The following is a 24,841-nucleotide window of genomic DNA, read 5'->3' on the forward strand; positions in this document are numbered from 1 at the left end:
CTTTATTTGCTTTTATGCATTTTAAAGTTTGCTAGAAGCTGGCGCGACTTGCATTGATGGTGTTTGTGTAATTGCATAAGCCTATATGGTAGCTAATATTCAAAATATTTGTTTGAAATTTTAGCTTAATGTTTGAAAACATGTTACGCTGGGTTTACATATCTGCCGTAAATGAGGCGTGAGTGGCGCGTTTTTGTTTCGCCGCCCATATTAACAGATGACACCGTTTACACTGCAAGCGTGAGTCGAGGTGAAGCACCCCAGACGAGCCTATTTTTGCTGCGCGGTTCACGCTGATCTCAGCGGCTCTGGGTGCAGTACAACCATGGTTGGGAGGGTTACTTTTGAAATGTATTCCACTACAGATTACAGAATACATGCTGTAAAATGTAATTTGTAACGTATTTCGTTAGATTACTCAAGGTCAGTAACGTATTCTAAATACTTTGGATTACTTCTTCAGCACTGGTAGATTTTTTCACTTGTTTTGACTATAAAAACTCTGCCAGTACAGTAACACAATATACACATGTTAAAAATACATTCTCTGAAAAACCTAAATATCTTATGCAGTGTTGTTTCTAAAACTAGATATATCAAATTTAAGGATTTTGATATTTTTACAGGAAAACAATAAAAAAAAATTATCATCAAGAATATGATTTTTGCCCAAATATCAAAGCTCTTACTAGAAAAAAAGAAATGATGATCCAACGTGAATTTTCTTGATAGAAAAAATATGATCATGCCTGGTAACGTGCATGTAAAATGGCTAGAAATAGCATTTTAGCTTAGCGTAAAGCTGACAATTTACACAAGGTTTATTTCTATTTCTTCTGCTCCAAACTTACTTCAAACTTACTTCTCTGTCTGCTCGTATGAATGTAACATCATAAGAAAGTGTTTCACCGCTGTTCAAATGCACTTTAGATCGCATCATTTATATGTATAAATGTTTTCCAACTGAAAGGACTAAATATTAAATGAAACAAATGACAATAAAATGCAAAGTAATCTCTTCAGTAATCAAAATACGTTTTGAATGTAACTGTATTCTAATTACCAATGATTTAAATTGTAACTGTAGTGGAATACAGTTACTTATTATTTGTATTTTAAATACGTAATCCCGTTACATGTATTCCGTTACTCCAACACTGAGTACAACACTAAAATAACCAGGAGTACAGTGTTCATTTTAGGACGTACTCAGACCTCAGTGTCAGTTCTCAGAAATCAGGCAGAACAGCATCGTTCCTCAGAATAAAAGGGTTCAGATTTCTGGAAAAACATTGTCATGTCTAAAGTCTCGTACAATAAAGGCATCAGACCAAACGGCCTCAGACCAAAAGTAATCAGACCATTCATTCGAAGGATAGGATAATAATAATATTAATATAATGATGATATTTTTGTGTTTGCCTTGAGTGCATGTTTAATGTTAATTTATCCAAATACTATTGTTCATTGTTTGTTTGTTCACAATGCATTAACTAATGCTACTTAACTAATTAACATATAGACCTATCTTGTGGAAAATGTAACACGATGTAGAAATGACCATTTATCAATATTAATACAATAAAATTTGAAAAAGTATTGTCCATTATTCATTAACTACTGTGTTAACTAAGGTTAACGAATACAACCTTTTTTGTAAATTCTTACTATATTTTTAATCATTTTAAATAGTGTAAGTAGTTTATACAATTTATAATAATTTAATAATAAATCCTTTTAGGTGTAATTTATACACATTTATATTATTTCTGTAGTCTCTTGCTAATTAATTTAGCTGCTTATGATATTCAGAGTGTTATCAGCTTGAATTAGAAGCCCCATCTGGGAGATCCAGATTAGTTATGATTGTAATGCATCTTGCCATGTTTTGCTATTGCTGTAGATAAATCTAGGATAACTGAGTTTCAAGTTTTTAAGTAACCATTTAAAGTGATTTTAATAAGAACAATTTAGGGCAAATTAGCTTCAGAAAAGTTGACTTTCAGAAAGGCGAGTAGTATTTATCCCTGGTTTAAATATCAGACCAAATCTGATATTTCCTGACAGAGAAAGAGAGATGTGTTGGAGTTTGATGGTGTGCTAGATTAAATCTGTCAAAAAATTAAGCACAAACTAGAAGCGAGCACAAACGATGAAGACAGGTGAGAGTGATTGGTATGGGGTGTAACACGATTTCACGGCTTCCAAAAGCTATGTTAAATACAAAGAAAAGGAAAACGTTATGTTTCTTTTAACAGCACAAATCGAGCACAAACTAACATCACCGGTTTGGAGCGATTCAGACCACATGGGGTGGAAAATGACGTCACACAGACAAAAAAATAATGTCTAATATCTCAAACACCGAACCAGCACAAACGTTCATTTCTGCGGCACAAATCAGCACAAACGAATGGTATAGATTTGGTAATGTTTATGCCAACTTCACGGAGGTCGATGAATGAGCTGTCGGGAGAGTCATTTTCATACAGTCGCATTTTTCTTTGCAAGCCCTCGCTTCAGTTTAATACACTTGATTACTAATCAAAATCAGGGGCTTAGCAGTTATTTTAAAAGTGTGACACACGGCTGTTAGTAGGAGAATCGCAAAGCCCCAATACTTACAGTGCAGTATTAATATTATAGTATATATTACCCAAGTATGATATAAGTTAATATATACATATTTTATACTTTTAATATTTTTAATATTTTAAAGATTCAAAGTATTGCAAATTAATTGCTAAATTTGGCAAAATTAGCTACAAAAATAAAGGGCATCTTGTGGAGCACTTGCTTCTGTTTCACACATGACAATAAAAGACTGAGCACAAGCTGGTCCAGAATAAATTATTTAATCAATTACAATAATGACAATTGTGCATGTGCACAATTTACGATTTAAAGGTTTTCATGTGGCTCCAGTGTTTTAAATAAGTTCACCAAAATTCACTCAGATCCATTTAATGATTCGTTCAGTGACCATTTCTGGTGATGCCAGAAGGTGGTGACAGATGAGTGTCTTGTGTGAAATGAGTCAGTCACTGAATCAACGATCAAAAAAAAAATGTTAACCCTTTAAAATTTGTATGTCTACAATGAGACTTTAGTAGAGGTTTTAAGAATTATAAGAACAAGGCAAATCTATAATTTATATAGTTTGTGAGCTGCTTAGCATGACTTATCAAAAGACAACAATAATAGTCTTATTATAATTATGAGTTTCAATAGCCTCTGTACATTTTCCATGTATAAAAAAAAACATGTCTACATATATATTCACTTCAGTAAAATGTTCTTAGAACACAGCAAATCTATCTTTTTTCTACAGTTTGTTGACTGCACACCAACATAGAAGTAAAAAACAGGAGATGATATTAAAAGTAGCTTTACATATTTAAGACAGATCTAGTACTATGCTGGGGGGAAAGGGGAAGAGAAAAAAAAAAAAAAAGAATACTGTATACAAATCCACCATTTGGACTCGATATGGGTTTAGCCTGAAAAAGTGTGGGGGACCAAATCACCTTTTTAAAGAGTGCAGGGGACGTGTCCCCCATTTCCGCTACGCCCTTGATCAAAATAACAAAACAAGAACTGCAGTGAGGATAAAAAAAACCCATAACTGAATATTGGAAATGATGAAAGATTTAGATACAGCAGGGATGTCAGTAATTAGAAGTGAAATAAAAACAGAGGCTGCTGTTATACTGTAGATTAGAACAAAGCCATTCTAACAGTAGACTCCTCCAGCGGCGGCCACAGGAGGAACACAGGAATAAAAAAAGTTATATAAAAACACTTTCGGCAACTACTGACACAGACGTTTGGAGATAACAGATAATTCCAAAAAGCAACTATTGGCACAGATTAATCTGTGAAACAGATATATTGGTCTACCTCTAATAGATTCTGCATAAACCTGATCAAGTGAAGTCTAGGCCAATATAAAAGGATACGGTTACATATGGAGAAAGTTTGGGCTCATATTATGCCAATAACTAACTGCGGGCAGACACTCCCTCATTTGGAATAATCCAGATGTGTCAACATTAGAATGAGGGCAAGAACAAATTTTTACAGCTATTGTGAATCTGGTGGAACTTTAGTGCGAGATCCTTTTCCGCACGTATGTGTAGGAACACTTGTACACAATTATTAGTGAATGAGACCCAAAGTTTCTGCGTAATAAGAAAAATATGCTCTGTGACCCCATAAACTGAAGGAGACCTTGATATCCATAAACCTGCTTTTATGAAACAAGGGAAAGTGGGGTGGGGAGGCATGTTCTGCTCCTGTCCAGTAACAGAATGTACCAAAAGAAGTGTCAGAAATGAGGTATGTGTGAATGTGCCAGATATGCCAGTGAATGGGCTTACAGCTGCCTGGCCAGTTTCCCCGGATGCTCCCACAGATGTGACTACCGATGGGCCTCTGACAGCTGGAGCTGATAGTACTGTACACACAGTTGCTATAATAAGCTATACAGCAGCATAATGGTGTATCTATGTGAAACTTCCAAACCTAGACCTGGTCTGTGGATATTTAAAGTCCCATATATGCTACAGTTAAAAGATAATGGGAATGTGTTGCTTGACCAGAAGAAACCGGTTGCAAGCACAAGAGGCTCTTTGTTTTGCCCTAGTGAACCCTGGGTATGATCCCTGTGGGGTTATGTTACTTTTAGCCCATATCTCTTAGCTTTGAGGCCATCTTTATGCAATTATATTCCTAAACGTTGACTAAATTAACCACATTTTTAGCAGTTAAACGCATTTAAAATTTACACTCACTCTTTTGGGAAAACTGACTAAAAATATTGATGAGTCATCTTGCACTCATGGGCGTATACAAGTTTTTGTCCAATCAAATTGTCTCTAGAGTGAGAATATCCCTCCCCCTAATACCATCTACCTCTGACTAGAAAAAGCAAGCAGCAAATAATGGTTGATTGCTGTGATGCAAACTAACTGCTATTGGCCATCTTAAAAAAATAATAATAATAATAAATATCAATAGTATCAGCCCTTCTATTCAATAGGAAATGCATCAATACAGGAAAGAAAACAAAGCTTGTCAAGCCATTTCATGGGGTCCTTAAAGGGTCATGAAACTCCAAAACAATTTTTTTTTTAGATGTAAATAGATATGTACAGGTTGCTCATCATTGGAAACAATTATAGCACTCATTATGTTTATTGTTAAGGGGAACAATCAATCACAAACTCTTCAGGAGCTGCTCTAAATGGTCTGACTCAGCTGTGTGGGTTGGTGATGGCTTCAGTTCATTGGAGTGCTCACATAATGCACTGGAAAATGAAACTCAAATGCATTCATGATTGGCATTTCAATATTTGATTAAAACGCCCTTATTACACGCAGACGTGACAGAGGTTCCTGGCCCAGATATGAGAGAAAATAATTTTAATAATTTTTTTATATAGTTCTTTAGCGATCATGCACAAAGTGCTTCACAAAACAAAATCAAAAACACAAAGTAAAACATATTCACATCACATTCAGTAGTAATAAAAGCAACACACACAGTAAAACAGAGCACATTCAACACTGTGGTGAGATCGGAATCACTCCTCAAAACAGAGTGCAGTCGATAACCGGACTGGAGCAAGCATGTTTGCTGGCTGAGGTTCTGCTACTCGCGTTCCAAACATAAAGCGGTTTGTCTAGGGACGCACATATGCCATCTTGTCTTCTCCATACGTCCGATCATGGACAGTCACAGGATAACACGATGGCTTGTTCAAAAACAAAAGACCATGATGAAAACTGAAAACTCAAAGCTATGTCAACTCTCATTTTGGTTTCCTTTACATCATGCGAAAGTGAATGGGATTTAGGCCTACAGGGTTTACCAGCGTTCTGTTGTCAAGACAACAAAGTTGAATTACACAAACAAGGTTAGCAAGCGATTTTACCACGCTAGAGTCATGTTAAAACATTATGGTAGGTGTGGTTGGGAAACAGATCAACATTTAAGTCCTTTTTTACTATAAATTCTCCTCCCTGCCCAGTAGGTGGCGATATGCACAAAGAATGCGAATCGCCAAAAACAAAAGAAAAAAGAATGTGAAAGTCAAAGAGAAAGTGGACATTTAGAGTAAAAAAGGACTTAAATATTGATCTGTTTTCTCATCCATCATATTGCTTTGAAGAAACTCTGAAAGCCTTTATAGGCTTTTTGGACCTTCAGAGTTCTGTCCACCATTCACTTGTGTTGTATAATCCTACAGCGGTGAAATATTCTTCTAAAAATCATTGCGTTCAGAAGAAAGAAAGTCATACACATTCTGGGATGGTATGAGGGTGAGTAAATTGTGAATTTTCATTTTTGGGTTACCTATCACTTTAAATCTCTGGAGTGAAGGACTGGTGCTGAACAAGGGGGGTTTCATGACACTTTAAGGGTTAAAATCAACAGACAGGACTCAGCTGGCTACTAAGTGCAGCTACATCTAAGATGTAGTAAACAGTGTAATGACCATTAGTAATAAAGAATAATATTGGTTATTTTTTAATTGGCAGCTTCTTCACATTTTAGTATGTGGAGGAAAATACTGGTAACAACCTTGAGTCATTCATTTCTAGTTAAATTAAGGCTATTTAAAATTACAATTAAGCCCAAGAAAGAGTATGCATATCTATGCTTATCAGCTCTGTGTGTAACTGTGCATGTACCTTCTATGGTGTATCTCTGCTCCAGCTGGTGTAGATCAGGAAGTAGGTGCATGCAGTTTATGCAGCAGTAGGTGAAGAAGTCAAGCACCACCACTTTGCCAGACAGCTCCTTCCTGAGCGACAGGGGCCCATCTGTATTCAGCCATTCCAATTCTACAGAGTAACGATAACAAAGGGTTACACTTATACAAAACCAAGCGGGTAAACAACAGGTGGGTTTTTTTTGTAAGAATTAAGGTTAGGCTACATACTACAACATTTACTGTTATTGCAATACAATTTTATAGAGCTGACAACAGCACTTTCTAGTGTGCTTTCACAAACTGACATGTTCCATAATTTCAGTCCTTCATCTAAAGTCTTGTAATTGATTGTGGATTGTTCTTAAGTTTCAAAGCCACGCCTAGATATTAGATGAACTATCTGTATACACTCCCACCGCTACTGAGTACGTTTACACTTGTACCCTCTTCAAAATCCGGGATATTTAAATCCTCGTTCTCGTCTATTTTGTTCAAATACTGATGTACGAGATTCTCCTTCTCTTCTTGGGTCGTCGCGTCCTCTAAAGCGTAGTCTAGCTGGCTCTGAATGGAAAACAGATCTGTCAGCTTACTGTAAGACGCCATGACTCTCACAATATAGAGAGAGCGAACCTTCACATTTACACTGGCACATTCGTCAACCACAAAAGTTAAAAATGTATATGCGAGAGTAGTTTACTTATTGGTAAAATGCACAATAATAAAATATAGATTTTTTAAATATAAAAAAAAAAGGTCTGATGTCTTGTGGAATGTCCTAAAACGAATTAGAGTATGGACCTGCCAACTTCAATGTGCATTTAGATGCTTTTGGCGGCAAGCGTGTAATGCAGATCGCCGGTCTTATTTTCCGTATTAATATGAACGGTTTTTGTTAAAATACCACGATGTAATGCGTTTTAATGAATGGTATCAGCTTTCGAGATGGTTTTTATAGATGATACTGTTTTCTCTGTGCTCTGTTTGTGGGTTTTAAACTTTTAAGGGATCATGAATGTGATGTTACAAAACAGCTGGATTCAAAACAAAGAATCGATTATTGTTTACAAATGTCACAGAGCAGCTCTGAGAGTGCCATTTGGGACTGCAAACCTCTCAAGAAGACCAAACGGTAAATCACAGATAGCCAGCGAACATGAGACAACAAAGAAAAAGGGGGCCAAATCTGAGGCATCAGTTAAAAAAAAAAAAAAAAAAACACTGATTGTCAACAGTGCTAAAACACAATACGATTTATATCATAATAGACATAATGCTCACGAGAATAGTGGGAGATCAGACCAAGGATCTATCTCAGGACCTCTGAATGTGCTTCATGGGACACCTGCTCAAGATGTCCAGGATAAAGAGCCTCATTCATGAGGCTTCTGTCCTGTCTGTCAAATGCCATTTTCCATCTTGGTGGTTCAGTCTCAATGGCATGTTGCAGAATACTTAGATACCTCTGGCGAAGACTGTAAAGGTAATGTGCTTGATTCTTCGTTTTGCCTAATCCATGTAGTTCGGCGTTTCCCTGTTCATCTCCTGGAGGTTCTGCCTGCAATGCACATTTTAGATGTCTCCATTATCTAACTGTAACACTCCTGATTCAACTCACCAGCTCAGTGATGTTGTGACACCTAACATGTGCCATGCTTCCTATCCAAAAGCTGGATTGAGAAGCACTTAATATGCTGCAAAAATCATTTTGTTAGTCAATTTTTTTTTTTTCCTGTAAAAATATCAAAAAGTCCTTAAAACAATATTGCTACATTTAACTTGATACCAAAATTGCATAAGATATTAAGAATTGTTTTTAGAGAATATCTTGAAAATAAATTCTTACCCCCATGGCAAATTATTGTATTTTTAAAAAATACATTTTGTAAATTTAGGCTTAAAAAAAAACAAACAAAAAAAAAAAAAAAACACCCACCCACCCGAGGTAAAACAAATGAACTTAAAGAATCAACACATTCTGTTTAAAGTCTTTAATATTTTATGGAATTTAAAAAAAAAATGTACTCAAAAACGAGACAAAAATACGTTAAGGAAAAGTATTTTGCAGCGTATAGAGATTAAAGGAATATTCTAGGTTCAAAGCAAGTTAAGCTCAATTGACAATGTAATGTCAAATTTTTTGTTGTTGTTGTAATCAACTTGTCCATCCTTTTCTTTAAAAAAAGCACAAATCTGGGTTACAGTGAGGCACTGACAATGGAAGTAAATGGGATACTCCGTAAACTTGAAAATACTCACTTTTTCAAAAGTATAGCCACAAGATGTAGATAGTATGCATGTTTTAGTGTGATAAAAGTGCTTACCATTTCTGTGTAAAGTTTTTCCAATTTTACAACTTCGTTGCCATGATGACGTAATGCCGTAAACCCTAAAACGACTATTAAAATTATGATTTAAACAACTTTACAGCTCAAATAATACATGGATTTTAACTGAATTATTAATGTAGAATTCTAAGCTTCACAGTTGTGCCTTTAAATCCTCCAAGAATTGGCCCCATTCACTTCCATTGTAAGTGCCTCGCTATAACCTCAATTTGTTTTTTTGGAAGGAAATTATTTTTTGTGGTAATCAACATTATACCACAAATGCTGTCGATTGAGCTTAACTTGTAGTGAACCCGAAATCTTCCTTTAACCATCATGTGACCTGTTACACAATCAGTTAAATGCATATGAAATCCATTCCTGTGTCTTATATTACAGAATGTCCAGATGGCCTTCAGTGTTCCTCCTTTATCCCCAGTCATTATAAGAGATACAGCCACTCTCTGCTCGCTCACAGTCGAGTACTGAATGGCACTAATGGTTCCGTTCTGACCCATAAGCTGCCCGGTCGAAGCTACCTCAGGCTTCAGTCTGAAGTCACTTAATGATGTTGTTCCCATGTCTAGTACAGAGAGCTCTGTGGACAGCGCTGTATTTTTATCCACTTTATCCAGCCAAAGTTCATCTCCTGGCGATGGACTGAAGGGAACTCCCAACCAGACTAATGCCCTTCTCCTCCTCTGCTCCCCTAACACTGACGATATCAAGAAAAAGAAGGGTTGGTCTCCTTTCACCAAAAGATCTCAATCCCAGAGTTCATCTAAGGAGGCCAGAATGAAAATCTCAACTCCAGTGAAAGCACATTGTGTTGATGGCGCTGTTCAGACACAGACCAATTAGGTTAAAAAAAGAGCTCTTTGCATTTAATTATGATGATTTTATCTCCTACTCCCCACTTTCTGAGCTTCCAGATGCAGATGAGGAACACCAGACTCAAGGAACGAAGAAAAAATTGCTGTTGCACAGTACTGTATTACAAGGAGAAAGTGAGGTTAAGAGTGATGATGATTCTCTTAAATTGTTCAGTGATAAAGATGATGATCTGCTCATGGACATGCTTGACCAATATGAATCAGAAGATATTGACAGCAAGGAACATAAGCCACTCCAAGACTCATTAAACACCTGTGTGAAATCCCAGAAGTCGTTGGCACCAGATAATCACCTGATCACTTCCAGTTCCACAAGTGTTTCTGATAGAACACATCAACACGGATCTCTTTGTCAACCAACAGAAATAAACACAAAAAACAGTAAAGATGCAAACACCCAGCTACAGTCACGCCAAAGCTTGGTATTAGAGCATCTTCGGGAACGCATATCTAATCCTGCTTATACCAAAGGTTTGGAATCACCTTGTGGAGAAGTTAACTCAACTTATTTAAACCAAGAGTTGTCTTCCACTCAGACAGTCCTATCCACTACACAGAAATCAGTTTCAGTGGCTCCTAGGAGGACTCTGACAAAGACAGGCCACTCTGGATTAAAGCAGACAGACATTGGTGTGTTTTTTGGCCTGAAACCATTGTGTGAAAAAAAGGTTAAAGAGGAAGTGCAAGCACCACTCAAAGAGACTGATCAGCAAGGATCGAGGAGAGTGAGGGTTTCAGAAGCTCAAAGGAAGGTGCTAAGTGGCAGGGTAGATGGCGTAGGAAGAAAGAAGCACCATTTGAATTGTCCAGTGTCTCGCTTACTGCAGAAGATGCCACAACTCAGCCCACGCAAACAGAAAGAGGGAGAGGAGGAAGAGCAGCGGGGTGGAAGAGATGGAACAGGGGAAGAGCGACAGATGGAGGTCCCGAGGAGCCCAAACGCTGTCCGTTCTACAAGAAAATTTGTGGTTTGTGCAAAGCTTTAATCTGTTGCACACATTTGTTTTGACCTACTTTTTTCCAATTGTGATGCTCGCATAAACACTTGCATTGTAGGTCATAACAGCTATGGTGGATCTTTATTGTACCTGTTTTTAATTTATTCCTTTATGTGAAAAGGTTGCAACAGTACAAGAAAGAGCTGGTAAATTCCCTTTTATTATTATAATTAGTGGTCAACCAATATGGGTTTTAATGGTTTTCAAATGCTGACATATACAGTACATATTGTAATGACAGCAAACAAGATGTACACAAAATTGCTGAATTGGAATGAACATCTTTTACACTAGATTTACTCAAGATTCACTAAAAAAATGTGTTTTATCAATTGACAAATCTGTCGGCAGATTTAAGAACTGACACAAGGGGCTATTAAGCAGACATGGTTATCAGCCAATATCCTCAAAATAGACAGAGATATCGCTCTTTCACTAATGATACAGCCATATTATTATTATTATTAAGCTTGGGGTGTAGTGTCTTGGTCCAGAGATTGTTAATGACTGTAAAATGCTTTTTCTATGTTCAGGATCTGGTTTCACTGTGGATGCCTTTCAATATGGGGTTGTTGAAGGTGTCACTGCCTACTTTCTCACCCACTTCCACTCAGATCACTACACTGGCTTGAAGAAAAACTCTGTTTTCCCCATCTACTGCAACAAAGTATGCCTATCTGGCTAATTGCAATTTATACTATAGAATATACCTGTCTGGCTAAGTTTGCAAGTTATATGGCAAACTATGCTTGGCTCATACACTTACTGAGCACTTTATTTGAAACACTATGGTCCTAATTAAGTGCCTGACATGGTCTTCTGCTGTTGTAGCCCATCCGCCTCAAGTTTCGATGTGTTGTGCATTCTGAGATTATATTCTGCTCACTGCAATTGTACAGAGCAGTTATCTGAGTTACCGTAACCTTTCTGTCAGCTCGAACCAGTCTGGCCAATCTCCGTTAACCTCTCTCATCAACAATGTGTTTCCGTCAGCAGAACTGATGCTCACTGGATGTTTTTTTGTTTTTGGCATCAGCCTGAGTAAACTCTAGAGACTGTTGTACTTTAAAATCCCAGGTGATCAGCAGTTACAGAAATACTCAAACCAGCCAATCTGGCACCAACAATCATGCAACGGTCAAAATCACTGAAATCAAATTTTTGCCCCATTCTGATGGTTGATGTGAACATTCACTGAAGCTCCTGACCCGTATCTGCATGATTTTATGCATTGCACTGCTGCCACACGATTGGCTGATTAGATAATCGCATGAATAAGTAGGTGTACATGTGTTCATAGTAAAGTGCTCAGTGAGTGTAACTCTTATTTTCTTGTGATGGTGGTTAATTTGTTATTTGAAGGTTTCTTGTGATGGTGGCTAATTTGTTATTTGAAGGTTTAGACCTACTGACTGTCAGGGAGGATATTGGCTTGACTGAATACTAAATCTCTTGTCTGACTGGTGTAACTCATGGCAGATAACCGGTAATCTGGTGAAGAGCAAGCTGAAGGTGGATGAGCAGTATGTTAATGTTCTCCCAATGAACAAAGAGTGTACAGTGTAAGGGGTGAAGGTCACTCTTCTGGATGCCAAGCAGTGAGTATATGAGTGTATCTTTTTAAGCTGAAGTGTGTAATTTCTGCACCACTAGTATCACCAAATAGAAATTACAAAAATAAGATTGATGTCAATAAGGTTCCCCCAAACACTTCCCCCATCTTTTATTGTTCAAACAAACAGATCCACAGTCCCGCCCCAAACTCGTACCATTGGTTGAGCTGATGTTGCTGTGTCGGGCTGGTCGGGATGCTCAAACATAGCAATGCATATTGCATAGCAGTAACGATGCATTAGCAATGCATATTAAAAAACCCATAAAGCCACAGATTTGTAACTTTTTGGGGAAATCAACCAACAAATGGCGTTTAATTGCCTCTGCATATTAAGCTGGGATAGGAGAAAGTACTGTAAATCGAAAAAAATGACACCGCTTTAACCAATTAACTTTTTAAACCAGCTTTATTTCTTTCTTGCAGGCTTCTCTGTCTTATAATGGCTTGTTTGGGCTGTACATCCAGTGTTTTATGATTTTTTTGAATCTCTTTAATAGATTCAAGGACTTAATTAGTACAGCTGTTTCCCCCCAGCTGTCTTGGGGCAGCCATGCTGTTATTCGTGCTGCCAAATGGCCAGACGGTGCTCCACACAGGTGACTTCCGGGCTGATCCATCCATGGAGGGCTACCCAGAGCTGCAGGGTCTTCAGATCCAGACACTCTATCTGGACACAATGTGAGTCCCCCACCACTAAACAAAGGGCAAAGCACTGTAAACAGTATTTTCTTGAACTAAGCTACTTTGCCCATGGAGTACATTGCATTGTTCATGTAACTTTTAAATACAGTGTGGTCTAAAAGTCTGAGACCCCATTGAAAATCTGGGAAAATATTAGATATAATTATAAATATTTAAAATGCTCTACTATTTCTAGGTTACTAATAAAATGTAGGCAAATATGTGACATTGACCATGGAAACTCTTTTGTACACAAGGTCAGATTTCCATGCTTCCTTTGAAGCACACACACAATTCTTTTTGGAACTTTCTCAAATCATGCTGGAATAACATGGGCCATGAGGTTTTGCACAAACTTGTGGAGTCCATGCCAGCTTGAGTTGTTGCTTTCATTACAGCAAAAAGAAGAACATAAAAAGCTACTGAGTAAATTTTTTTTTTTGTGGATTTTCTCCTCTTTTTCGCCCCAATTTGGAATGCCCATTTCCCAATGCGCTCCTCGTGATGGCATAGTGACTCGCCTCAATCCGGGTGGCGGAGGACGAATCTCAGTTGCCTCCACATCTTAGACCGTCAATCCGCGCATATTATCATGTGGCTTGTTGAGCGCGTTACAGCAGAGACAGCGCGTGCGGAGGCTTCACGCTATTCTCCGCGGCATCCACGCAGAACTCACTACGCGCCCCACATTGTAGCGACTACGTGGAGGTTACCCCTTGTGACTTTAACCTCCCGAGCAACCGGGCCAATTTGGTTGCTTAGGAGACCTGGCTGGAGTCACTCAGCACACCCTGGATTCGAACTCGCGACTCCAGGGGTGGTAGTCAGCGTCTTTACTCGCTGAGATACCCAGGCCCCCTAATAAGATAGTTTTAATTTGATAATGTAATATTCTAATAAATTAGTAAAGAATGCAAAATAATTTTTACCAGGGGTCTTAGACCCCACTGAATGCAGAAAACTTGAGTAGGTCGTCAGATATTTAATTAAAATGAAAACACCAAAAAAACCTTCTTCCATAGGTATTGCAGTCTGGAGTACACCTTTCCCACTCAAAAGGAAGTCATCACCTTTGCTGTAAACATAGCCTTTGAACGAGTCACTTTGAACCCTCATACGCTTGTGGTGTGTGGCACCTACGCAGTAGGAAAAGAGAAGGTCTTTTTAGGTGAGTGTGCAATGTTGTCCTACTTTTGCAGACCTCTTGAAGACCTTGTGCTACTTTAGCCACACTTGAAAGTATAGATTGTTCACTGTTCTATAAAACATGACTGTCACATTCATAAATGAGGCTCATATATATTTAAAGAGATTAAACTTGGCTTTGAAATTATTTTCCTGTTTCATTCAATGTCTGACTAGTTTCCAATTGGTATTATAAGATGTGTACTGTTCACTTTAAGCAGCACTTAAAAATGAATCAATGTCTTTCCATTATAAAACAATATATCAAACCAAGTGGCATCTATTTTAAAGACACCGCAAGTACACTTTTCAGCCAAAAGTTTGTTTCATATTATAAAACAAGAAAAAGTTGTTCAAAATTGAGCCAAAAGAGGAACATGTCCATAGTTATTGTGAGTAACTCTATGACATCTGTGTGAACTTGAGGAGAACTGACTTCATACATCCACTTAAAATCATTTTGACATCAGTTGGTTTTAATTGATTGAAAAAATGGTTTTACAAAAGTGAAGTTGGATCTGAGAAAAGCTCTTGTATCATTTTATTGCAGATGCCATTTGACTTTGATATTTTGCAATACAATGAAATTCATAAATTTTAAGTGTCCAAAAGTGTCAGAATACTTTTTGAGGCCGCTGTATATAGATAAAACATTTATATACCTGTCCCCCTTGTTTCCCTATCTGTATCGGAGGTGTTGGGCTCTAAGGTGTGTTTGTCCAGGGATAAGTATAAAACCATGTGCTGCCTGGAGTCCGAGCAGATTGGCCTGCGCATCACTACAGACTGGCAGACAGCCCAGGTGCATGTGCTTCCTATGATGCAGCTCAATTTCAAAGTGAGTGCACTACATTAAAACGTCCACCATTCATTTGTCATATCTATCAATTATAGAGTATGAATTGCATTTTAAGTCACCCATATTTTTGGTGCTGCTTCGCTGTTTTAATTCATAAGTGAATAAAAAGAGCTGATTATGCTAAACACAATCAATAAGGCTATATTTACTTGGATTATTCAATTTGGATTTTAAAATTCATGTGGCGTTCAGTGTTATCTTTAATTCTCCTTGACGGCGCATTTATGCTAATGCAGGAGGGAAAAATTAAGATTCTAATTACGGTGACCAAGTGCCAACGCAGCAGTTCTGGCAGCAGTTGCACTGATTGAGTCCAACAAAAAGTAAATTTTAACGAGAAAGTTGTGGATAATAAAGATGCGCCCTGAACCAATATAAGCAACTTTTCTCACCCATGCTAATGCAGATGTTGATTCACAGCAATTTTGGGGCTGTTCCGAGTGAGCAATGTATTTAAATGCCCATGACCGGAAGGAGAAAATTCGCTAGGCAAGGTTAATTGTTGATTGCACCATATTTTCTATTGCAGCGGCATTAAGAAGTAATTATGTAAATTGAAAAGTTGGAAGACTTTGTGATTTCAATGTGGCATCATTTAAATTTGATTTACCCAGAAACAATAAGGTTCCATTCTTTAACATTAGTTAATGCATTTGGTATCATGAACTAACAATGAACCATATATTTTTTAGCATTTATTAATCTTTGTTAATGTTAGTTAAGAATTATTCATTGTTAGTTCATAGTGCATTAACTAATGTTAACATATACAACTTTTGATTTTAAAAATCTATTACTGTATGTTGAAATTAACATTAAGTTTAATAAATGCTGTAAAATTATTGTTCATGTTAACTAATGCTGTTAACTAATGTTAATAAGTGGAACCTCATTGTAAAGTGTTACCGATTACCCTGTATGTTTTTGCCATAAACATTCTCATTTACATTTATTATAAATATAAATGAGGATTGCCACAACACAACCTAATTAGCCAAAATATTTACAAGCCCAGAAGTGTTGCTGTTGGGTTTTAGCATTTTTCACAATTATTAATTCTTAACTGCACAGAACTTGTGGACACACTTGAATAAGTTCTCAAGAAAATATGACCAGATTGTGGCCTTCAAGCCCACTGGCTGGACCTTCAACCGAACTGTGAACCTGGAAGACATTCAGCCTCAGACCCAAAGGAACATTAGTATCTATGGTACGTAATGTATGTATACTATATGTAAAAATTATTTTTGTTTTACTCCTCTCATATGATGAGTCCTCATATTTTGTGTTTTCAAGTGCAGTTATTGCAATAGTTTAAGTTATGGGAATAATCTGAAGGTAGAAAAACCTGGAAGTAAAAGTGGTGATTTCCAGGCCTTAATAAAAAATAAAAAAAATGATAAAAAGATAATCATGCTCACACATCGGGTAGCATTTACAGTGCTTCTAATATTTTTATTGGAGAACTGAAGATCTGATGGTCCTTGCAGGAGTTACAATTGGGTCAACATTTCCCTTTAAAAGTAGACTTAAATTGCCAATTCAAAACTCAAACCATAATCAAGTGAAGTGGCTGTACACCAAATTGTGTTGTTTCTGAAATACCGTGTTTGCATTTAGATTTTATTGGAGTATAAAAATACCCACTGTTTTGTTGTGACTTCTAGAGTACTTGTCCTGCTCTTAAATCAAAATGGAAAATTGACTTTTAAAAACACATTATGGTTGTGCGCCATTTGCTCTCATCTATTACAGATATAGCCTAACAGTTATATGGCAGTTTATTGGCTTTGCTCCATTTTACCTAATGGTAGGCCTGGACCAATAACAAGAAAATCCAGAATGTTATATTTTATTGATATCTGACACACCATCCTTTCTTTAAGATATTAAAGAGGATCACTTTCTGTTATACTGAATTTCAGTGTAGACAAAACATAGCCTTGTTCATTCTGTTCGACTAACTGAAAAGATTATAGCAAATTGCTTTGTTCAAACATTTCTGTATGTGAAGTGTTATTACATTTTATACTGATTTTTCTTCCCCTTCCTGGAGTTGTTAGAAATGCTGAATATCATTTTGGGCAAAGAACAACATGCCATGCATTAACAAAATTAGCAGATGTTATTTGACCCAGAGAATCACTCAAGATCAGGTCAGGTTTTTCAAGCCCTGGATTTTAATTTGAGAATATAAGTGGTCTGCAACAGAGCCATGTGCTGCCTCAAGCAGTAGATGCATCTTATTTTACAAGCTCCGCTGGAATCTGAGAAGCCCAACACGGCAATTAATGGGAATTGATTCTTGTTACTTAAAGTCTTTACCCAAAGACACAATTAGCCTTAGATGATATAAACTCAGCAAAAAAGGAAACATCCTCTCACTTTCAACTGCTTTTATTTTCAGCAACTTAACATGTGTAAATATTTGAATGAACATAAAAAGATTCAACAACTAAGACATAAACTGAACAAGTTTCACAGACATGTGGCTAACAGAAATGGAATAATGTGTACCTGAACAAAGGGGGGGTCAAAATCAAAAGTAACAGTCAGTATCTGGTGCGGCCACCAGCTGCATTAAGTACTGCAGTGCATCTCCTCCTCATGGACTGCACCAGATTTGCCAGTTCTTGCTGTGAGATGTTACCCCACTCTTCCACCAAGGCACTTGCAAGTTCCCGGACATTTTTGGGGGGAATGGCCCTAGCCCTCACCCTCCGATCCAACAGGTCCCAGATGTGCTCAATGGGATTGAGATCCGGGCTCTTCGCTGGCTATGGCAGAACACTGACTTTCCTGTCTGGCAGGAAATCACGCACAGAACGAGCAGTATGGCTGGTGGCATTGTCATGCTGGAGGGTCAGGATGTGCCTGCAGGAAGGGTACCACATGAGGGAGGAGGATGTCTTCCCTGTAATGCACAGCATTTAGATTGCCTGCAATGACAACAAGCTCAGTCCGATGATGCTGTGACACACCGCCCCAGACCATGATGGACCCTCCACCTCCAAATCAATCCCGCTCCAGAGTACAGGCCTCTGTGTAATGCTCATTCCTTCGATACACGCGAGTCCAACCATCACCCCTGGTGAGACAGAACTGCGACTCATCAGTGAAGAGCACTTTTTGCCAGTCCTGTCTGATCCAGCGAAGGTGGGTTTGTGCCCATAGGCGACGTTGTTGCCGTTGATGTCTGGTAAGGACCTGCCTTACAACAGGCCTACAAGCCCTCAGTCCAGCCTCTCTCAGCCTATTTCGGACAGTCTAAGCACTGATGGAGGGATTGTGCATTCCTGGTGTAACTCGGGCAGTTGTTGTTGCCATCCTGTACCTGTCCCACAGGTGTGATTTTTTTTTTTTCAGATGTACCGATCCTGTGCAGGTGTTGTTACACATGGTCTGCCACTGCAAGGACGATCCTTCCTGTCTCCCTGTAGCGCTGTCTTAGGCGTCTCACAGTACAGATATTGCAATTTATTGCCCTGGCCACATCTGCAGTCCTCATGCCTCCATGCAGCATGCCTAAGGCACGTTCACGCAGATGGGCAGGGACCCTGGGCATCTTTCTTTTGGTGTTTTTCAGAGTCAGTAGAAAGGTCTCTTTAGTGTCCTAAGTTTTTATAACTGTGACCTTAATTGCCTAACGTCTGTATGCTGTTAGTGTCTTATCGACCGTTTCACTGGTGCATGTTCATTAATTGTTTATGGTTCATTGAACAAGCATGGAAAACATTGTTTAACCCTTTACAATAAAAATCTGTAAAGCTATTTGGATTTTTTTTAAAATTATCTTTAAAATACATTGTCCTGAAAAAGAGATGTTTCTTTTTTTGCTGAGTTTATAATGATGATATTATTATTATATAAAGAGGATATATGTAGTGGTAGGATCATGCCTTTTTAAATTATAAAAAAATAAATTTGGTTTTTCAAAAAAAAAAATATTGATTTTGTATGTAGCATTATTATTATTTAAGTAGAACATATAATTGAAACAGGATTTTCCTTGCTGTTTTGATATAAGAGTTTGATCCAGACAATTTAACTGCAAAAAATGGGTCATTCAGAATGGTTATTATTGGCCAGATTTATATTTCAGTATTCAGCTTGGGCCATCCAGAACTACGCTGATACATAGAGGTTAGCCAATTCATAACAGGTCATTGCCAGACCATTTACAAATAGAAGTCTTAAAGATACAGTAACAATGGCTGGGTTTCCATCCATCTGTTTTTTTGCGCATAAGAAATCCTGAATGGAAACGCTTGATATGTGAAAAAACTCTCTAAATTCGCTTAAACTTTCTTACGCTAAGAGAAGGTGGATTTTCAAGAATTTTACATAAGTTAACATCCGCATTAAGGTGATGGAAATAGTTTATTTGTAAAACGATGACGTGTTTTTACCATTTGTGCACGTGTTATGTGACTGGCCCAACGAAAGGTCAGATCTTGCACTGAATTCTTCGAACATAGCCCTTGTCACTCGGAAGTGTTGAACTCAGCTTGCCGTTAAAGTGGATCCTCACAATCCGCCAGAAAAGTTTTGAGGGTGGGCATGGCATGTGGGCATCGCAGCCATTTCAGCCCTCATTATATCAGATATTACACTTATTTTGCAGCGTCTCCTGGCAGCATTTAATAAAACGAGGTACAATTGCTCCAATCCTGCAAATACAACTCTCCCTGAAGCAAGGTGGTCATTCTGCTGCTCCATCAAGACAAGGCAATATCCTCAAGATAATGCCAAATACGTAGTGGATGGAAACGCGCAACGATTCGTATTTTCTTTAGTCTATTTTTTAGAAATGCGCTTAAAAATTTGAAACATTTAGATGGAAGCCCAGTGTGGCAGCGGGGGCGTGGTCAAGCATCTCTCCGGAGAGAGAAAGCGGTAAGGGCGCTTACACCTGAGCTAAATTGTCTAACACCTGTCTCTAATTTCAGTGAGCACGGGGAGAGCGGCATAAAGAGAGCGACACAATGCTCAGTGGGGAGAGACTGGATATGACAGAGCCGAGCCAGAGCAACGATGCCCGAGTAGTGAAAGTTTATTTGTAGAGACAGTGTGTGTGTTAGGGTTTAGAGAGTGTATAAAGGTAACTGTAAAGTGGTGTCGAGGAAGAGGGGAAATAAAGCGTCACCTGAAGAAGGAAAACTGCTTCTTGTGTCCTCTTTTACACTGGTGCCGAAACCCGGGATTGAAGTTTGGGTCGAAGATGGATGGAGGTCGTCCCGTAGAGTCCTCCCAGTTGGCGGAGATCCTCCAAGCCCTCGCCAGCCTACATCGGAACCACCAACAAACGCTGCTTGAGCTCCGACAAGATCAAGACCGCCGGTTTGTCGAGCTCATGCATACTCAAGCCGAGGACCGGCAGGCGATCTGGAGCCTCCTCAGCTGCGACCCCGGACACACCCACGCCGTTACCCCCGCCAGCATTACAGAAAATGGGGGCGGCGGAAGACCCCGAGGATTTCCTGGATTTGTTTGAGCGGACCGCCGAGATCTGGGGCTGGCCGCTCGGCCAATGGGCAGCCCGACTGATCCCACTATTGTCCGGGGAAGCCCAGCTCGCGGCTCAACAACTGCCAGCGTCGAGCCTCCTGGCCTACGGAGATCTAAAAAAAGCCATCTTGCAACGGGTTGGTCGCACTCCGGAGGAAAGTCGTCAACTCTTCCGGAGCTTGTAGTTGGAAAGCTCTGACCGCCCGTTTGCCTTTGCCCAGCGGCTCCGTGACGCCTGCCGAAGATGGCTGCTAGCGGGGGATTGCGACGTCCAGGGAATTATCGACCAGGTGGTACTGGAACAGTTCATAGTTCGACTGCCAAAAGGGACGGCGGAGTGGGTCCAGTGCCACCACCCGGCGTCGTTGGAGGAAGCTATCCGACTTGCAGAGGACCACATGGCGGCGATCCCGAGGGCGGAAGATCCCTCCTACGTTTTCTCTCCTCCCTCTGTTTCTTCCCCCTCCCCACTCTCTCTCTCGTCTGTTCTCTCTCCAGGTCCCGTTCCTGCCCCACGCAGACGAGGAGGGACTCAGCCCCTGAGACCAGTTCCCCGGGTGTGAGAGGCGACACCTTCCCCTACTCCAATGCCCCGTCGCTCTCCCCCTCAGGGGGGGGGGCGCCCGCCGACGCAAGTGTGGGCGTAGCGCCTGGGCCGGCCTGCTGGAGGTGCGGAGACCCGGGCCACTTCCGAGATCAGTGCCCTCTGATGGAGCTGGGGACGGTGGTGCGGGTCTCTGACCTCCCACAGGCTGCCCCCGACCGGGCCGGAGCGTACCGGATACCGGTAAGTGTCAAGGGGGGTACTCACCAAGCGTTGGTGGACACCGGTTGTAATCAAACCACTATCCACCAACGCCTGGTTCAACCCGAGGCATTGGTCACATCCAAAACGGTGAAGGTGAAGTGTGTACACGGGGATATTCACAAGTATCCGGTGGTGACCCTGACAATTAAATTCCGGGGGAAAAAGCATAGAGTGGAGGCTGCGGTTAGTTCCCGCCTCACCCATCCGCTGATTTTGGGGACTGATTGGCCTGATTTTAGAGTTTTATTAAAGGGAATTTGCGCGGATGGGTCCTGTGTGAAAATAGGGAGATGTGTGATGTGCGATGCTCTGGCAGGGGAGGCGGAGCCGGGGCCGTCCTCGACAGCTCCACGTCATGATGACGAGAGGGGGGAGAGGCTGCAGCCCCTCCCCTTCTCAGGTAATTCCCTGAGGGGGATTTCCCTTTGGAGCAGTCGCGAGACGAAACTCTCAAACACGCCTTTGACCAAGTGAGAGTCATCGATGGTCAACGACTCCAGCCTGACATCGCACTTTCATACCCCTATTTTGCAATTATAAATGAGCGGTTGTATCGAGTGACACAGGACACTCGGACCAAAGAGGATACAACCCAACTTTTGATTCCAAGGAGCCGTCGGGAAATGGTATTCCAGGCGGCTCATTATAATCCCATGGCAGGTCATCTAGGAGAAAGGAAAACACTGAACCGTCTAATAGCCCGTTTCTATTGGCCGGGCATTGGCGGCGATGTCCGCAGGTGGTGTGCGGCATGCCGCGAATGCCAGCTGGTTAACCCACCGGCCACCCCAAAAGCGCCATTGCGCCCTCTCCCTCTGATTGAGGTCCCCTTTGAGAGAATTGGAATGGACCTCGTCGGGCCATTAGAACGGTCAGCACGTGGACATCGCTTTGTATTGGTCCTAGTGGACTATGCAACGCGATATCCGGAAGCAGTGCCTCTTCGCAACATCTCAGCACGCAGTGTTGCGGAGGCACTCTTCAAAATAATCTCCCGGGTGGGGATTCCAAAAGAAATCCTCACCGATCAAGGCACAACGTTTATGTCACGGACACTACGCGAGCTGTACGAACTATTAAATATGAAATCGATTCGCACCAGTGTATACCATCCTCAAACGGATGGCCTGGTGGAACGATTTAATAAAACCCTCAAAAACATGATTCGTAAGTTCATGCACGATGATTCTAGAAATTGGGATAAATGGCTCGACCCCCTGTTATTTGCAGTACAAGAGGTCCCGCAAGCCTCCACTGGCTTCTCCCCATTCGAGCTGCTGTATGGGCGACGCCCACGCAGTGTGCTTGATGTAATGCGAGAGGCCTGGGAGGAAGGACCTTCAAACAGTAAAAATGAAATTCAGTACGTTCTTGATCTTAGAGCAAAACTCCACACCTTGGGGCAACTAACACAGGAGAATTTGCTCCAAGCTCAAGAACGACAGCGCCGACTGTATGACAGGGGAACTCAGCTAAGGGAATTTGCACCGGGAGATAAAGTGCTTGTATTGCTTCCCACATCGAGCTCTAAATTACTCGCCAAGTGGCAAGGACCCTTTGAGGTCACACGACGAGTGGGAGATCTCGATTATGAGGTTAAACGAACCGATAGAGGGGACGCACGTCAAATATACCACCTCAATCTCCTGAAATTGTGGAGGGAGGCGGTCCCCGTGACGTTGGCTACGGTGGTTCCTGAAAAGGCGGAGCTCGGACCGGAGGTGAGTTCAAAACATAAACAGTTCACCCCGGTCACTTGCGGAGACCACCTCTCACCGAGCCAACTCGCGGAGGTTGCCAGGTTGCAACAGGAGTTTGCAGATGTGTTCTCCCCTCTACCGGGACGTACAAACCTCATCCATCACCACATCGAGACTGAGCCGGGGGTCGTGGTACGTAGCAGCCCCTATCGACTACCCGAACACAAAAAGAAAATTGTTCGGGAAGAATTGGATGCGATGCTTGATATGGGGGTAATAGAAGAATCCCACAGTGATTGGTCCAGCCCAGTTGTTCTAGTGCCTAAGAGCGAGGGGTGTACCTTACAGAGAGCACAGCAGTTATCTGGAGATGAAGTGTTTTGTGCAGTGGCTTCGACCGAGAAAGATCATCCTGACGGTGAACATGGGTAGTTGGAGGATCAGGAAGGCCATGGAAAGCTACTTCCATGAGTGGCAGACAGAACTTATAAACCATTGAGCAAGCAGTTAAATGGTGATTGTAAAACTTGATAGCAGGTTTGTGATCAGACCAGTATTACTCGGTGGACCAGTTCAGCTCACAAACAGTGTTTGGACCTCTTCTCACTTTTGAAAAGATAAGGAGGATATGGAGCTTTACTTCCAACCTTCCCTGAAAGTGCTGTTTGTACTACGGTTTACAGTGTTGTCATTTAACAATGGCTCCCCTGCCTGTTTTTGCCTTTCCAGTGGCTAAAGCTGGAATGGACCACATACTGTATGTCCTCTTGTTTTAGGAGGGCTTTTTACTCTGTTTAATGACAGTTTTAAGATATTTTAAAAAGTTTCAGTAAATAAATTCTCTCTGATCGACACTCTTCTTCATTGGTTATTTTACTCGTGATTTGCTGTCTGAGTGATGTTTGCTGTTTGGATCTGCATAAGACAAGATCATACATTTTCCAGTAATTGAATGAGATGAAGAGGCAAAGTATCATTCAACACACGTTCAGCAGTCGTTTGGCAGGCTGTCTGTTAGGCTCAGATTTATTGCAGTAGTTGATGTTGTCTTTGTCCAAGTAATTCGCCTACTACATCATTGTTACATATAAGTGTAACTCAAATAGAGAGGTAAACTGCAATAAATGCATGCTTTAATTTGTCCACTCAGTTGAAGGACAAGGTACGTATGGTCGATAAAAAGATCATAAATGTGGCTGACAAACTGTAACATGTTTATCATTTTAAACTGATTGTTTCTCCCTATCCATATTGGGACAATATCACACACACACAGACACTATAAAAGATGGCATTTCAGGAAAATAACTAAATAATAGTTGAAACCTGTTAACCTTATTTGATAATATCTGAAATCCTGTTTGTGACGTCAACTGTCAATTATCAGGATACATTTGACACTGTTTTTGTTCAGTCTGGTCTGTCTCATTACAAATGAGATGCTTTTAATGTTGATTTATTCTATAAATTTTATTGCATGACAAGTTACATTTAGTATGGATATCAAGGAAATCAGAAAATTATACTACAACTGTCAGTTTATACAAA

General features: G+C 40.2%; 1 protein-coding gene and 1 pseudogene across 4 annotated transcripts in view; one reads left to right on the forward strand and one right to left on the reverse strand.

Moving 5' to 3' along the window:
• The window catches only part of nhlrc2 (NHL repeat containing 2), a 26,288-nt gene extending 18,111 nt beyond the window's left edge, over positions 1–8,177 (reverse strand). The window contains exons 1-2 of one of the 4 annotated variants that reach the window (XM_051666882.1): positions 8,001–8,177; positions 6,697–6,849 (exon numbers count right to left, since the gene is read on the reverse strand). In XM_051666882.1, coding sequence (XP_051522842.1) covers positions 6,697–6,748 — 52 coding nt within the window. In that variant the 5' untranslated portion in view covers positions 6,749–6,849; positions 8,001–8,177. Of the gene's footprint in view, positions 1–6,696; positions 6,850–7,024; positions 7,334–8,000 lie in introns of those variants that run through there. The other 3 variants (XM_051666880.1, XM_051666879.1, XM_051666881.1) reach the window with 3 other exon arrangements.
• Positions 7,790–24,037, forward strand: LOC127423212 (DNA cross-link repair 1A protein-like; annotated as a pseudogene).
• Positions 24,038–24,841: the final 804 nt, after the last annotated feature.

This window comes from Myxocyprinus asiaticus, chromosome 32 (genome assembly GCF_019703515.2).
Source record: "Myxocyprinus asiaticus isolate MX2 ecotype Aquarium Trade chromosome 32, UBuf_Myxa_2, whole genome shotgun sequence".
Classification (NCBI taxonomy): Eukaryota; Metazoa; Chordata; class Actinopteri; order Cypriniformes; family Catostomidae; genus Myxocyprinus; species Myxocyprinus asiaticus.